The 18,106-nt window shown below is 38.1% G+C and overlaps 1 protein-coding gene across 5 annotated transcripts in view; it reads left to right on the top strand.

The window, feature by feature from the left end:
- SOCS5 (suppressor of cytokine signaling 5) overlaps positions 1-9,238 on the top strand; it is a 63,810-nt gene extending 54,572 nt beyond the window's left edge. For all 5 annotated transcript variants that reach the window (XM_060026682.1, XM_060026677.1, XM_060026681.1 and 2 more), the window contains one exon: positions 4,851-9,238. In XM_060026682.1, coding sequence (XP_059882665.1) covers positions 4,863-6,473 — 1,611 coding nt within the window. In that variant the 5' untranslated portion in view covers positions 4,851-4,862 and the 3' untranslated portion in view covers positions 6,474-9,238. The remainder of the gene's footprint in view (positions 1-4,850) is intronic.
- The last annotated feature ends 8,868 nt before the right edge of the window (positions 9,239-18,106 follow it).

Below are 18,106 nucleotides of genomic sequence, written 5' to 3'. Positions count from 1 at the left end.
GCACGCGGGCCCAGCCGCTCCGCGGCATGTGGGATCTTCCTGGACCGGGGCACGAACCCGTGTCCCCTGCATCAGCAGGCGGACTCTCAACCACTGCGCCACCAGGGAAGTCCCTGCACTTCATTTTTTAAGCAATTTATTATTATATCTTACAAAAGAATCAGTCTGTGAAGTTAAAAAGAAACTGGCTCTTCACTACATATAATTTAAGAGGCACTGTTCTAGACAGTTCCTCCTAAGATTCTGCAGGCCTCTTGGATACATGGCAAAAATAAAAAAAGGAAACAGTGATAAGATTGTGGTAGGTAGTTTATTTAGTACTACTCACATGCCACCAACCACTACAGAGCAGTGTCCTTTTACTTGTCTCTTTCACAGCTACCATTGGAGCCTCTGACCAGGCTACCCTAGGCCAGTGGCTTTTTTACACTGCTCTAGAATCACTCAGAGAGCTTATAAAAAATAGCAGTGTCCAGGCCCAACTCCAGGCCAGTTGAATCAGAATTTCTTGGGAGGGGGCCTGTGTACAGTTTAAAAAGCTGTATATTTTTCCAGTTACATCCAGGTGATTATATTTTACAGCCAGCATTATTATTGTATGGATTCCCTCATCCCAGAAGAATTTGCTCTTTCTCTGTTTGGAAGAAATCATTAATCTGGGTGGGGGATTTTCTGTGCAGGACCATTCACTCTCTTTAACAGCGAAAGGGGGACTTTCCAGTTAAATATGTCAGATTGAACTTTGGCATTTTATCTTTACGCCCTCCTAGAACCCCACTGAAATGAAAGGAATAAAAAAAATAGAAGGCATAAATCACAAGTAGAAAGCAAATGAGAGGAGACAGAAGTAGGCCTGATTGGTCAACAAGTTTTTGATAGAAGCAGGTTTGTAGAAATTAGCAGAACTGAGAAAGCTGATCTAAAAACCTGATGTTAAAAAGAAGCAACCCAGGGCTTCCCTGGTGGCGCAGTGGTTGAGAGTCCGCCTGCCGATGCAGGGGACACGGGTTCGTGTCCCGGTCTGGGAAGATCCTACATGCCGCGGAGCGGCTGGGCCCGTGAGCCATGGCCGCTGAGCCTGTGCGTCCGGAGCCTGTGCTCCGCAACGGAGGGGCCACGGCAGTGAGAGGCCCGCGTACCGCAAAAAAAAAAAAAAAAGAAGCAACCCAGTTTATGCTGCTGGCTCAGAAATTCAAGGAACTAGTTACCTCAGAAGGTAAGGGTGGAGTATGGAGCTGAAAACAGGAACGGTGGGAAGTCTGTGTATCAGTCTCCCGTGTGTCCTCCTTCACCCTGAGCAGCCTGGAAACGATTGTTCCTTTACCTTGGATAAAACAAGAGGTTAGAGCTGGGAGAAATTTAATCTAAGAAGTTATTTGTAACTGAAGGGATATCTTGTGAAAATAAGGACAACTTTTGAAAAACAGGGACTAAGCGGAAGTCTGAATGTTGAGGTTAAGACCTCACCATTCCCTTTTCCCTGTTCTCAGAGCGTGGCAGTCAGGTGTGTATGCCCCAGACAGGAGATTGGAGCATTTCTCTCTGGGATGAGCAGCCAGGAGACAAGGTTTAGAGATGCTAACTTCTGAGGATTCCCTAATAAAAAACCAACTCATTGTCTCATCACCTTGTAATAAAGCCAGTTGACAAGCACCGCCCACTCACCCCCACCTCCCCAAGTGGACAGAGCTTCTGAACAGCATGTCAGTGGTGATGCATCATCAGACACTTGCGGAAAGCCTCTGAAGTAAAAAACAGAGACCTAAAGATTTAAGGAGAAAAAAATAAGGTACTAAGAAGAAAGAGATAAAAATATTTAAAATGTTAAAAAAACATTTTACACTTTGTATCTGTAGAGAAATGAGATATTATATCCAAGAAGCTAGAATAGGATGCTATTAAAAAGAACATTCAGGACTTCCCTGGTGGCGCAGTGGTTAAGAATCTGCCTGCCAATGCAGGGGACACGAGTTCGAGCCCTGGTCCGGGAAGATCCCACATGCTGCGGAGCAACTAAGCCCATGCGCCACAACTACTGAGCCTGTGCTCTAGAGCCCGTGAGCCACAACTGCTGAGCCTGCGCACCACAACTACTGAAGCCCGCACGCCTAGAGCCCGTGCTCCGCAACAAGAGAAGCCACCACAATGAGAAGCCCGCGCACCGCAATGAAGAGTAACCCCCGCTCGCCACAACTAGAGAAAGCCTGCACGCAGAAACAAAGACCCAACGCAGCCAAAAGTAAATAAATAAATAAATCTATTATTTTAAAAAACATTCAGAGAACAAGAAAATGGTCTTGGAAATTAAAACTGTGATAGGAAGAATTGTAACTGCAAGAGAACTGTTAGAAAGTAATACCAAAGAACTCTACCAATAGAAAATGAAAAGAAATGCAATCCTGAAGATATATGATAATCAAAAGATGAATGCATCTAAGTGGTCGAGTGTCTAATGAAAAGGATTTGTCAGGAGGGAGGGAGGGAAGGTGGGGGAATAAAAAGACACTGAAAGGGCCTGGCACAATGAGTGTAGAAAAGGCCCCACACTAAGGAGAAAAAGAAGAGGTACAATTTTTCACGAAATAAAAACAGGTCACATACAGAAGACTGGGAATTGGTGTGATATTAGACTTTTCAACAGCCATGTTGAAGCCACTAGCCAACAGTAGAATAATGCCCTCAAAGTTTGGGGGGTAAGTTATTTCCATCACCCAATAGAATATTATCAACCAATAGCAATATGAACATGTTATCTAGAAACAATGAGGAAAATAGCAGCAAGAAACAGCTAACAGAATTCAAAGTAATTTTCCTTGATTCCCTGGGAGTGGGAATCGGGAATGGAGAGGATGTTGCAGGCAATGCTCTTTTTTGTTATAAGCCTCGTAGTAGTATTTGACCTTTGGAACTACAAATGTATGAATTAGGTAAAAATAAAAAGCAACTCAAAGAAATGAGAAGGAAGCCAGGCTAGAAGGGACCAGGGTATCAGAAGAGTAGATCTACAAATTTTGGAGTCAACAGGAATGTAGCAGGAATTAGTCCTAAAAATAACAGGGCTATGAGTGAAATCTTAATATAAAAAAACAGTAAGTGATAACAACAGGCATGTTAAGTTCAAATGGTGTAAGCCTCAAAAAAGGCTTACAAAAAATTTTTTTTGCAAGGAGGAAGAGACAGAATGTTCTGACAGAGTTTAATAAGATTTAACAGTTCCATCTAACAGATTTTATTAGAATATATACCACTTAACAGTATGCTTTTAGTAAAGAAGAATCTGAAAGTACAATTTATGATTTTATAGACATAAATTCTCTATGTTGGCATTGTCACTAGTCCAAGAGCACTGTTAGTCCAAGAGCCCTTTCTGTAAGAAACTAAAGGGAAGATATGTAACTCATCTTAAGAAAGTTTATTCTTTATTTTTCTTGATCCTACTCAGCTTCTTGAAAAATGCAGGTATTTCTGACAAAGAGGATTAGTCAGTTATGGAAGGATCAGCTGTAATGACTCTCACCACTATAAGAAACAACTCAGATAGTTTTCCGATACTGATTTTAAACTGTGCAGAATAGTACCTAGTGACATAGTAATAGAAAAAGAACACTTTTTAAAAACTTCTGGCTGTCATGTTGTGACAAAACTAGTTGAATTTTAAGTTTAGGCTTTTCCATTTCATCTGATGTTGACTTTTAGGTTACTGAATGAGACAGTGTGCCTCTAAATGCTGTAGTCTTAAAATAACTCACTTATAAAGTGCCATAAACTGCTTTAGATTTTTTTTTTTTTTTTTTTTTTTTTTTTTTTTTTTTTTTTGCGGTACGCGGGCCTCTCACTGCTGTGGCCTCTCCCGTTGCGGAGCACAGGCTCCGGACGCGCAGGCTCAGCGGCCATGGCTCACGGGCCCAGCCGCTCCGCGGCATGTGGGATCTTCCCGGACCGGGGCACAAACCCGTGTCCCCTGCATCGGCAGGTGGACTCCCAACCAATGCGCCACCAGGGAAGCCCTAGATTTTTTTTAAAGGAGTAAGAATAAAGATGCCAAATTGCATATTTTTTGTTTTTTATTTACTAAAGTATCATAACTTCTTTTCTATTACTGTTATTTTCAAGCTCTTCCAGGGTTAAGAATTGGGAAGCTTAAAGACATCTTCCATTTAAACCTAAATTTTATTTTATTTTCTCCTATTTTCCATTATACTCAAACTGCTTCTTCAAAATCATGGATAAAATTTGTTATGTCATAGGGCGAGGAGGGCAGATACGGAATTTTTACAGGTGATTGACCTGTAAGGTTTAGACTGCCAGATGAGTAGAGCGGCAGTTAGTTCGTAAGTGAAATTGGTAAGATTACTACTTAAAGGTTTTTGAACTAATGCATTACAGAAATGTGGCCCTGATTATCACTTTTGAGAAGTTGAATGCCGATACCTTTCAACAATACAGAACATACTTTCCCTTTGTAATATTTGAGGCAGTACCTAAATTATTCAAAGAAAGGAGACAGAAATCAATGTCATAATGAAATTAGGTCGATGCATAGGAAAAAAACAACCAGAGTTTAAGGGTTTGTTTCCTTTCCCCCAAGTTCTGAGTATTCTATCTGAAAGGACGTGGATAGCGAGGACTAGCTTGAATGATAGTGCCACAGAAGGGCCTGCTGGCCTTACAGCTGCCAGACACTGTAAGAGCCTCATCACCTTAGCAGGGCAATGTAAGCTGAATTTCTGACCAGAAGCCCTGAAATTTCCAATCAGAAGAAGGGGGGTGGGTACTTACTGCCTTTTCTGTTTTCACACACAACTTTGATTGATTAACTTATTTTCTCCTTTTCCTGTTTTTGTCTTTAGGTCTTATAATCAATGGATAAAGTGGGGAAAATGTGGAATAACTTCAAATACAGGTGTCAGAATCTCTTCAGTCATGAGGGAGGAAGCCGTAGTGAAAATGTGGATATGAACTCCAACAGATGTTTGTCTGTCAAAGACAAAAACATCAGTATAGGAGACTCAGCTCCTCAGCAACAAAGCAGTCCCTTAAGAGAAAATGTTGCCTTACAACTGGGGTTAAGCCCTTCAAAGAATTCTTCAAGGAGAAACCGAAACTGTGCCACTGAAATTCCTCAGATTGTTGAAATAAGCATTGAAAAGGATAATGACTCATGTGTCACCCCAGGAACAAGACTTGCAAGAAGAGATTCCTACTCTCGACATGCTCCTTGGGGTGGGAAGAAGAAACATTCCTGTTCTACAAAGACACAGAGTTCACTAGATACCGATAAAAAGTTTGGTAGAACTCGCAGTGGACTTCAAAGGAGAGAGAGGCGATATGGTGTAAGCTCTGTGCACGACATGGACAGCGTTTCCAGCAGAGCCGTAGGAAGTCGCTCTCTGAGACAGAGGTTGCAGGATACTGTGGGCTTGTGTTTTCCCATGAGAACTTACAACAAGCAGTCAAAGCCCCTCTTTTCTAATAAAAGAAAAATACACCTTTCTGAGTTAATGCTTGAGAAATGCCCTTTTCCTGCTGGCTCGGATTTGGCCCAAAAATGGCATTTGATTAAACAGCATACAGCCCCTGTGAGCCCACATTCTACATTTTTTGATACATTTGATCCATCCTTGGTTTCTACAGAAGATGAAGAAGATAGGCTTCGAGAGAGAAGGCGGCTTAGTATTGAAGAAGGGGTTGACCCCCCTCCCAACGCACAAATACATACGTTTGAAGCCACTGCACAGGTTAACCCGTTATATAAACTGGGACCAAAGTTAGCTCCTGGAATGACTGAAATAAATGGGGACAATTCTGCAATTCCACAAGCTAATTGTGACTCTGAAGAGGACACAACCACGCTGTGTTTGCAGTCACGGAGGCAGAAGCAACGTCAGGTATCTGGAGACAGCCATGCCCACGTTAGCAGACAGGGAGCTTGGAAAGTCCATACACAGATTGATTACATACACTGCCTCGTGCCGGATTTGCTTCAGATCACAGGTAATCCCTGTTACTGGGGAGTGATGGACCGTTACGAAGCAGAAGCCCTTCTGGAAGGGAAACCTGAAGGTACATTTTTGCTCAGGGACTCTGCACAGGAGGACTACCTCTTCTCTGTGAGCTTCCGTCGCTACAACAGATCCCTGCATGCCCGAATTGAACAGTGGAATCACAACTTTAGTTTTGATGCTCACGACCCGTGTGTGTTTCACTCCTCCACTGTAACAGGACTTTTGGAACATTACAAAGACCCCAGTTCTTGCATGTTTTTTGAACCATTGCTTACGATATCACTAAATAGGACTTTCCCTTTTAGCCTGCAGTACATCTGCCGTGCAGTCATCTGCAGATGCACTACGTATGATGGAATTGATGGGCTCCCTTTACCGTCAATGTTACAGGATTTTTTAAAAGAGTATCATTATAAACAAAAAGTTAGAGTTCGCTGGCTAGAACGAGAACCAGTCAAGGCAAAGTAAACCCTCCTGTCCCCAAAGGGCATTAACTAGATCTGCTTTTACGTGCATCGGGCAGTACACCTCTAGCAAGCACACATATCAGTGTTAGGTTTTTTTCAGTACAGTATGTAAGCTTAGTGTTAGTATTTGTCAGGTGCAATCTGCTGTTACTTACTCAGATAAACGTGGTGCCTATTGAGACAACAGAGGATACAGCTACAGGTGTTCGGTAAGGCTACAAAAACATTCTGCCGATTTAGCTGACAGTTTGGTTTTTAATGGCTGTAGTTAACTGAGTGAAGCAACTCTGGGGCATTTGCTATGAAGAATTCTATTTCTTACTGAAGAACAAATTATTAATATTGGATGAGTATTTCAACAGTGTGACTAATGTTTGAAATTATTATTTTTTCTAAGAATTTTTCTATAACCTTCCAAAAGTAGTGATGTTTGTAGTTACTATAAATCAAGCTTTGGAAGTCCAAAAAATAAAGACTGCCTTCCTTTTAGAAAAAAATGCAATTTTCTGGCCACAAGGGCATAGTGCAGTGCAGTTCACTTAAGTGTTGATATAGTTTATAGTCAGTCTCCTTTTCTCTTCTGCAAAAGGTACTGTTAAGTAAACCAGTTTTCTAAGTAGTAGTTCTTAAAATTTCAGACTTATGAAAAGTTGGTAGTAGAATTTTATTTAGAATTTTATTTAAGGCCTTAAGTATTCATTTTTTAATGAGTGCTTTAACATAACACATTGGGAATAGCTGCTGCAAAGTAGGCCTGCGTGTGATTTTTTTAAGGTGACATGTGCAGTCAAATCGCTGATTCATTAAAGTTGGATCTTTTTCTATGCCCGTGATGAGTTTGTGAACCATGAAGAAAATGAGACTAAAAGATACCCAAACAAGTCAGATAATACTACAGTGGTTGCTGATTGTTGAGATTATTGTTAAACTGTAATTCATAATTTAGATGGCAGTATTTATCTCTTTGTTGTAAACTCTCATAGCTGAATTGCTTAAGTACAAGTTATAGAATTTCAGTGCACTTAATTTTTAATGGAAAAATCTTAAACCTAAATTGCTGATTTAAAAGGTACTGTACAACCATTGTATCTGTAAATAACTTTACTTAGCACCTTTTTGTCACTTAGAATAGTATGCAATACTACTTGAGTGAGCTATTTTGGAAGTAATACCAAGTTCTAGTGTTTGCTTCTTAGTATTGGACTGAATTTACAGTTCCGTCCTGGACATTTTGCACTAAAGTAGTCGAATCCATTCTTCTGTCTTTTTTGTTAACGTGCTCTGTACCACTGGTGAGTGCTCCTTAGTTTCCTTACCTGCTGCTACAGAAAGTTCTTTTACATCCCAATGGCTATCACCAAGGCCACAAAAAAGAAAAGCTATATTTGTATGCAACACTAACCCTTTGACTGCTAATGTATGTTTCTGCTTGCTGTGCCTTGTTACGGCTGCTTTTTTGTGCTAATAAAGTACGTTTGGTGTTCTCCTTGTATATCTGCTGTTTTATACATTTGCAACAATTTCTCTTGTAAATGGAATGGTTTGGGGTTTTTAAATAAGCATTACCTGACAACCTACTATAGTTAATGCAGAATTACTGAACAGTCTAATATTGACTTATTCCAACTAAGCTAACTCTAAATTTAATTCTATACATCTTTCCAATCATAATCACATATACTGTGGAACAGTATCTATAGTTACTGCAAATTACTGTATAGTTTAGATTATAACAGAAAATGAACAGAGAAATACTGGCTAAACCTATTGATTTCTCTGCTTATAAGTGAAAGATTGAAACTATCGATGACATGTTATAATAAATGAATATCTATAGCCTCCCACTGCATCAGAAACAAGTTAAACGAAGTCTTGTAAACTAATAATACATCAGCACCATTTATTGGTTTGGGGACCATTTTAATTAACAACAAATGCCCAAAATGTAGAACTTTAACCAAAGACTTGTCCATTTTAAAGCAAAATGGGGATTGAAGGGACTTACAATTCCTGTTGTTTCTAATAGAAGTCCCTGAAGAACATATACCAAAGTGTTTGAGAACTTCATCCAAACCTACTTTAAAGCATTATGTGCAATTAAGTTGTTATGACATAATTACAGTGCATAATTGTTGGGTCCGTTTTCTTGAGCTTATAATGTACCTGGAAAATAAACCTCTTGGGGAAAAAAAGTTCATACTGATTATTGGAGAAAGACTATATACGCAAGCAAGATCTTATTTTAAAGAGGTAACTTGAAACTCCAAGAAAGCACTTGATGTTTTGTATGCTTGTAGCAAATTGATGTTTTAATTGTAGTTTTATAGAAAGTATTAATGCTTTTATGTATTTCAGAAATTTCATATGTTAAATGGAAATTGTTTTAAATGTGTAAATATTTGAGTTTATGTAAGCATGTATGTTACTGTGCTAAAAGTCACTTATGTTTCGGTTTGTGTGTAATATTAATATGCAACTTTTGGTTTAAAATTTTTTCTTAAACAATTAGTGGCTTACATTTTAAAAAAGAAAAATCACCAGCATGAAACTGCACCTAAGTCTATATTCACTGTGTCTTTTTCTGAATCCCGTTGTAGCCTGTCAACTAAATTTGTGTTTTCATGGTCTTTTTGAAGTGCGTTTTAATGAGAACTAGGAAATTCTTTAGAAGTTTAGACGTTTCATAGTGAAGTAATTATAATTTAACCCGAGGAAAGATTGCTCTGATTCATATCCACTCTCATTCTTACGTTCACTTATTCATTCATTCACACTCCCTATATACATATGCATATATATACATATATATATTTATGCTGTTATTAATTTCAACATTAATATTGCCATCTGATTCAAAAATCATGTAAAGGCCTTATTCTATATATATATATATATATATATATATATACTATCCTTGTACCATTCATACTTGATTATCTGCACCTGAAGTTTAGTCTTACAACTATAATCTTGTTTGTAATACCGTCACCTTAAAAAGAGAAAGCATTCATCAGTATTTTCTTTACTGGCTAAACACAGTAAAAAAAATTCTGAAGGAACAGCTTGGTTTAAATATAGTTACTAAGAGTCATAATTAAATTTATACTTTTTAGACAAAAATTGAGCCCAAGTAATCATACTCCACAAACTGATCTGTGTTCCTATGGTCCATGAGAAGGTTTATATAAGATTTATAGTGGCTTGAACTATAAAAATTGATACTTGAATTCTAAGCTTCATTTTGACAAAATTCAAAGTTTATGAACATTTTTATTTGACATTTTGACCTGGTTGCTATTCATTTTCCATCCTAAGCTTCCTTTGCTCCATGGCACTAAATACAAGTTTGGTAAGTTTTATTGAGATTGATGTTAGATCCCTTATTTTTGTAGCAAAGAAAGTTCTAAAGTTCCTTTTTGGTAGAGGCAAAGAGTCTAGAGTGAGTCAGAACTCTCCTAGGAAAGATGCAGAGCCTATATCTATCTCTGGGAGTGTGTTACCACCACAGATCACACCAGTTCCTTCATTTATTCTGTACCGCAACACATAACAGTTTTACCTAGATGAAATTAGGTAAACATGCACACTAAAGGTGAGAAACGTTTCCACAGGGGGCTATGCTGCTTGGTGCATAAAAACTACATATCTATGAGGCTCAGGTTTTGTTTCATATTTTTGCAACAGCCAATAGAGAACACAGTCTTTTATAATGTGGTATATTTCTAAGGAGATTTGGGGTGGGATTTCTGTGGGAGGTGGTTGGTTGTTGTTTTGGAGGGTGGGGCATGGAGGGATTGTCCTTTCAAAGTAGGGATCAGTTGGAACAGCTGTTTCCATGCCCAGGAAGCGTGATTGAATATAGACTCATTTCAGCCATTCATTCAACAAATATTCATTGAAGACCCATGTGCCAGTCACCATTTTAGGTGATGGGTATATATTGGGTATATATTAGGTGATGGGTATATATTAGGTGGGTATATATTAGGTGATGGGTATATATTGGGTTACAAGACAAAGTTACAGGGTCACCGGAGAACACTGACCTTGAGTGATGAGAAGATGATCACCAAGATCAAAGAAAAGAGTATTTTAATGAAAGAAACAAAACTAAAGATCTCAAAGCAGGAGTGAGCTTTTATACTGAAAGAGAGAATGCCAGTAAGACAAGCCCAGTGAGTGTGGTGAGGAATGGTGGGTGATAAGTTTGTAGAGATTGGCAAGGGCCTGATCACTTGGGACTATGGGCCCAAAGTAAGGAATCTAAATTTTATTCTGAGTCTGATGGTAAGCAAGGGAGTGACATGGTCTGCTTTATATCCCTTTAATAGATGGAGAACAAGCTATAGTGGGGCAAAATTAAGGTGACTGTTGCGGTTTCCTAAGTGCAAGATGGTGACAACCTGGACTGGAGTGGTAGTCATAGGGAGGCGTTTTTTGGTGGAAAAACCTGACAGGATTTGGTGATGGGTTAGATGTGAAGAAGAAAGAAGAAATCAAAGATGAGTCCGATTTTGAGCAAAGGATGGTGATGCTGAGATTTCAGAACAACAGTGGAGGAGCAAATTGGAGGGTTGAAATCAAATCTTGCCTTGGATATGTTGAGATTTGAGATTCCTATTATCTCAATGTAGACAGACATTGGGTAGACAGATGTATGAATGTAGAGTTAAGGGAAAAAAGCAAAATACGGGGAGTTGCTATATGGATAATATTTAAAACTATAGGACAGGATGGTAACAGGGATTTTGCAGGAGGTTAAGTATTTCTTCGGGGGAAGTAATTATGGCGGCATTTATCTTAGTTTGTCGATTCAAGATTCTGTATCATTGAAAGCCATCTACTTTCAATAGAGGGCTTGCCATTCAAAAAGTTTTTAAATACTGGAATCATAAGCCTTGCACTCAGTTTTAAAACTTCATCCATGTCAAATTGGTTGTCATGTTTTCCATGTCAAGTTGGCTTGTGTATCTTTTTTAGTACAAATTTTTATATGAGAAATGCAAGTTTATTATGGAATACTTAGAAAATACTGAAGATTATAAAGAAGCAGGACCACGGAAAAGTCCATATTATCATTTTCTCTACCATCACCAACCCCGACGCTGACCCTCTCAACTCCCATTTTGTAATCTTCCAGAGGTAACTGCTATTAACATTTATTATATTCCCTTCCACTATTTTTAATGCATTTCTAACAATTAGAAGATGAAAGTTTATGCAATATGGATACAGATAGATGACAACATACCAAGGGAGGAAGAGAGTTATAGGCCTTGAATCACTTTTAGAGAGTATACTCAGATGTGCTCCAAATTTACTTTTTACCTGATTCAGTGTGGACCTAGGTTTCTTGAGACATTTAAGACAGGTCACTGAATGGATAGAGTAACGGACACTGCTCAGGCCCAGTTACTGAAGGTTTCTTGAAATAAAATTTCAGTAGAAGATGAGAACCCTCATCTCATAGAACTTTTAAACTAATGGGGACAGAGGCAAATATATAAATGTGTAATGACGAGAATATATGAAAGTAAGCAAAAAGTAACTGAGCAAAAACTGGTTGTGTGCTTGATAAGGAAAAACACAGAAGTGACCCACGTGGAGGACCGGTGATTCGGTGCCTTAGATTTGTTTCATCACAAGAACGTTTAAGAAATTGACTTAGTGGATGGTGGAGCAGTCAGGTGTGGAAGTGCAGTGGTAAGTAACAACTGATGAGGGCAGGGTGTGGTAGAAGAATTCGTCGAGTGTAGCATTTGAGTGTACTAGACTGAAGAGTCTGAATTTATCTAGGTTTGTAAGCAAGGTAGAATTAGAAATTCTGCCAGCAGCTGTAAGATGGATTATGACCAGGAGAGACTGGAGAAAGGACACCCTGTGAAATCTGCCTGGGTCAGATTGATAGCACTGGAATTAAGCTGAGGAGCACATCAGAAAGAAACCACACAAGGGAAAAAAAAATAGCACCAAAAATTTGGGGTAAGGAAAACAAGCAGTTTGCTTGCCTAGAAGATTGTTAGTTAACTATGTCATAATTTCTCCAAATTCAAGCAAATTATAAGAAAGCCAAGCTAGTATCTCCTACTTAATATGAATATGTATCCTCTATTTTTAAATAAAACTAAATATGTGTAGTATATTTTTGAAAGGCACATTTTTAATGCAAAAAAGTAATATTTAAATAAGGAAAACTTCATCACTCTTAGCTATACTTACAGAGAGAAATTAGGAAAACTATGTCAAATCTGAACATCAAAACTTTTTTTCAACCTGACAAAAATGCTGAGAACAGGTGGCAAAATAAGATTTAAGAGGGTGTTACTGAATTTAACCCCCCAAATGCTATTGTGATTGATGTATTTTTTTTCATTCTTAATTTGAGTGAGTGAAGCCTGCACTGAGTTTTTACTTAGTAGTCAGTCTTACATTTAGAAATGTATAGTATTACTGCCTGATATTTCTTCCTCGAAGTATTTACTAAGCATCCCTCTATAACTGGAAACCCAAGATTTTAGGGTATTTTTTTAAACTTAATATAACTTTATCATTACACTGAATGGTATAATACTTTCTCATCTGTTTTAAAATACAATTATGCACTTAATCCTACTTTTTTTGCTTCTATTTTTAAGATGAATTATTTTAAATTCATAGTGATTTTTGTAAACATTTTAATATACTTTTAAAAATTGAACTGGAATAATTTAAAGCTTTTGTCATCTAATTTTATAAATATTTTTTAGGTATCCTTGGGTGTAATACAGGCAGTGTGGAATTTTAATGACATTATAGGAATAGAGAAAAATTTTGGTATACAGTAGTAGTTACAATACTGTGAATGATAAAATCTGTAAATTATATTTTTAAAATACTGTCTTTTAGCAATTTTTATCTAAATAATAACAGGATTAGAAAACTAAAATTAATTTCTAAAATTTGGCTATGCTAAGTTTCTCATCTTTCAAGTAGATAATCTTAGATGCAGTATAGTTTATTGGTGAAGTGAACAAAAACTAAACGTTAAGGGCCTACATTTGATCTATGAATTCTGCCAGAGGCCGAGTGATGTACCTAAAATAATCCTAGAGAGAAAGCTGCCAGAATAGCTTCCTGGCCCAGCAAACCAACCATATATAACCTGATGCAGCAGGCGGATTATTATGTAATACATAAGATTTACCTGAGCTGCTGTGTTCTAATCCTCTATTTGTCTTTGATACGTGACTTAGAGGTGTTAAGTACTTGTCCAAGGTCACAGGAAGAGTGAATGTTGGAGCTAGGTTTTAAACACGGGTTGAGGCCAGAACCTAAGCTCTTGTCAATGATACTTTAATTTTTGGATCCTAGTTTTGTTAGCCAAGTTCATATCTCTTCCAATGCTGTCCCTTACTTTCACCTCAAGGGGACAACAGATTTTCAACAACTGATAAAAATAGATTCTAAACCGTTGATAAAAGTGTTGAAACAACAGGCCTCTAGAGTTTCCTTAATTCATATTCTCCAGTTCATTATCTAGGGAGTCACCCACATATTTCTCCAACTTTTTCTAGCACTGCTTTTCCCCTTGCTCACTTCTCTGCTGTCATGCTGGCCTTCATATGATGGCTCCAGCACTCCAGTATCGTTCCCACCTCAGAGCTTTTGCACCTGTTGCTCCCTCCTGAAATTCTCAACCTTTCCTCTCTTCCACATAGCAAGATAGGTTCTTTTCATTCTTTATCTCTTAAGCTTAAATGTCACCTCCTCAGAGAGACCTGATTATGCCATTTATAGGAGATCTCCCCCATATTATTCTCTGTCTCTGCCCTGCTTTTGTTTTCTTCATAGATTTTATTACAAAAAACTTGCAAATATGTTATTCATTTGGGTTTGGGTTTTGACGTTACCTCTTGAGAAACTCAGAAAAGAGACCACCTCTACCTTGTTTGCTATTTTATCCTCAGTGCCTAGCAGAGTACTAACCCAGGGTAGATTATTAATATTTGTTAAGTGAGTGAATGAATTAATCATCCTCTTGTATATATTTATCCACTTTACTGACAAATATATCATGAAAACCTTATTGCATGTCCTCCTAAAATCTAGATTTCTAAGAGGGAAGTTTATAGTGATACAAAGCTTACCTCAGGAAACAAGAGAAATCTCAAACAAGAGAAATCCCATAGCCACCTCTAAACACACCCTTTGACATGGCCCTGCCTACCAGAGGGACAAGACCCAGCTCCACCCAGCAGTGGGCAGGTGCCAGTTGCTCCCACCAGGAAGCCTGCACAAGCCCCTGGACCAACCTCACCTACCAGGGGGACAGACAGCAGAAATGAGAGGAGCTACAATCCAGCAGCCTGAGGAATGGAGGCCACAAACACAGAAAGTTAGACAAAATGAGACGGCAGAGAAATATGTTCCAGATGAAGGAACAAGATGAAACTCCAGAAGAATAACTAAGTGAAGTGGAGATAGGCAATTTTCCTGAAAAAGAATTCAGAGTAAATGATAGTAAAGATGATCCAAGATCTTGGAAAAAGAATGGAGGCACAAACCAAGACGATACATGACATGTTTAACAAAGAGCTAGAAGATTTAAAGAACAACAGAGATGAACAATACAATTGAAATAAAAAAGGCACTAGAAGGAATCAATAGCAGGATAAATGGGGCAGAAGAATGAATAAGTGAGCTGGAAGACAGACTGGTGGAAATCACTGCTGCAGAATAGAATAAAGAAAAAAGAATGAAAAGACATGAGGACAGGGACTTCCCTCATGGCTCAGTGGTTAAGAATCTGCCTGCCATTGCAGGGGACACGGGTTCTATCCCTGGTCTGGGAAGGTCCCACATGCTGTGGAGCAACTAAGCCGGTGCACCACAGCTCCTGATCCTGCACTCTAGAGCCCACGAGCCACAACTACTGAGCCCACATGCCGCAACTACTGAAGCCTGCATGCCTAGAGCCCTTGCTCTGCAACGAGAAGCCACTGCAATGAGAAGCCAGCGCACCGCAATGTAGAGTAGCCGCTTCTCACTGCAACTAGAGAAAGCCTGCACGCATCAATGAAGACCCAATGCAGCCAAAAATAAATAAATTAAATTTAAAAAAAAAAGAAATGAAGACAGCCTCATAGACCTCTTAGACAACATTAAATGCACCAACATTTGCGCTCTAGGGGTCCCAGAAGGAGATGAGAGAAAGGGCCTGAGAAGATATTTGAAGAGATAATAGCTGAAAACTTCCCTAACATGAGAAAGGAAACACTCAAGTCCAGGAAGCACAGAGAGTCCCATACAGGATGAACCCAAGGAGGGACATGGTGAGACACATATTAATCAAATTGACAAAAATTAAAGACAAAGAATATTAAAGGCAACAATAGAAAAGCAACAAATAACATACAAGGGAATCCCCATAAGGTTATCAGCTGATTTTTCCGCTCAAATTCTGCAGGCCAGAAGGGAGTGGCACGATATATTTAAAGGGTGAAAGGGAAAAACCTACAACCAAGAATACTCTTCCCAGCAAGGCTCTCGTTCAGATTCAATGGAGAAATCAAAAGCTTTACAGACAAGCAAAAGCTAAGAGAATTCAGCACCACCAAACCAGCTATACAACAAATGCTAAAGGAACTTCTCTAGATGGAAAAGAAAAGGCCACAACTAGAAACAAGAAAATTATGAATGGGAAAGCTCATTGGTAAATGGCACAAAAGACAAAAAGGCACAGGAGACAAAACACCTGTACTCTGAAAACTATAGGATGCTGAAGAAAGAAATCAAAGATAACGCAGATAGAAAAATATACCATGTTCTTGGATTGGAAGAATCAATATTGTCAAAATGACTATACTACCCAAGGCAATCTACAGATTCAATGCAATCCCTAACAAATTAATAATGGCATTTTTCACAGAACCAGAACAAAAATTTTCTAAATTTATATGAAACACAAAAGACCCTGAATAGCCAAAGCAATGCTAAGAAAGAAAACCAGAGCTGGAGGAATCAGGCTCCCTGACTTCAGACTACACTACAAAGCTACAGTAATCAAAGCAGTATGGTACTGGCACAAAAACAGAAATATAGATCAATGGAACAGGGTAGAAAGCCCAGAAATAAACTCATGTGCCTATGGTCAATTATTCTATGACAAAGGAGACAAGAATATACAATGGAGAAAAGTCTCTTCTATAAGTGCTGCTGGGAACACTGGACAGCTACATGTAAAAGAACGAAATTAGAACATTCTCTAACACCATACATAAAAATAAACTCAAAATAGGTTAAAGACCTAAATATAAGATGAGATACTATAAAACTCTTAGAGGAAAACATAGGCAGAACACTCTGTGACATAAATCACAGCAATATCTTTTTGGATCCACCTCCTAGAGTAATGAAAATAAAAACAAAAATAAACAAATGGAATCTAATTAAACTTAAAAGCTTTTGCACAGCAAAGGGAAGCATAAACAAAGCAAAAAGACAACCCACAGAATGGGAGAACATATATGCAAATGATGAGACTGACAAGACATTAATCTCCAAAATATACAAATAGCTCATGCAGCTCAATATCAAAAAACAAACAACCCAATCAAAAAATGGGCAGAATATCTAAATAGACATTTCTCCAAAGAAGACATACAGATGGCCAAAACGTGCATTAAAAGATGTTCAACATCACTAATTATTAGAGAAATGCAAACCAAAACTACAATGAGGTATCACCTTACACCAGTCAGAATGACCATCGTCAAAAAGTCTACAAACAATAAATGCTGGAGAGGGTGTGGGGAAAAGGGAACCCTCTTGCACTGTTGGTGGGAATGTAAATTGGTACAACCACTATGGAGGACAGTATGGGTGTTCCTTAAAAAACTAAAAATAGAACTACCACATTATCCAGCAATCCCACTCCTGGGCATATATCAAGAGAAAACCATACTTTGAAAAGATACATGCACCCCAATGTTCATTACAGCACTACTTACAATAGCCAAAACATAGAAGCAACCTAAATGTCCATCAACAGAAGAGTGGATGAATAAGATGTGGTACCTTTATACAATGGAATATTACTCAGCCATAAAAAAAGAATGAAATAATGCCATTTGCAGCAACATGGATGGACCTAGAAATTATCATACTAAGTGAAGATAGACAAAGACAAATATTATATGATATCACTTATAAGTGGAATCTTTAAAAAAGGATACACATGAACTTATTTAAAAAACAGAAACAGACTCACAGACTTAGAAAACAAACATGCTTATCAAAGGAGAAAGGTGGGAGTGAGGGATAAATCAGGAGTTTGGGATTAACATATACACATTACTATATATAAAATAATCAACAAGGACCTTCTTTATAGCACAAGGAGCTCTACTCAATATTCTGTAATAACCTATATGGGGAAAAAACACCTGATAAAGAATAGATATATGCATATGTATATAACTGAGTCACTTTGCTGTATATCTGAAATTAACACTATATTGTAAATCAACTATACTCCAAAATAAAATAAAAACTGAATTTAAAAAACAGCGTTAAAAAGAAGCATGTAAAAAAAACAACCATACGATTATCTCAATAGATGCAGAAACAAGCTTTTTATAAAGTTCAACATCCATT

Source organism: Delphinus delphis, chromosome 12, assembly GCF_949987515.2.
Source record: "Delphinus delphis chromosome 12, mDelDel1.2, whole genome shotgun sequence".
NCBI classification, from domain to species: domain Eukaryota; kingdom Metazoa; phylum Chordata; class Mammalia; order Artiodactyla; family Delphinidae; genus Delphinus; species Delphinus delphis.
The sequence above is the reverse complement of the archived record's forward strand: the minus strand, read 5'-3'. Positions and strand labels throughout refer to the sequence as shown.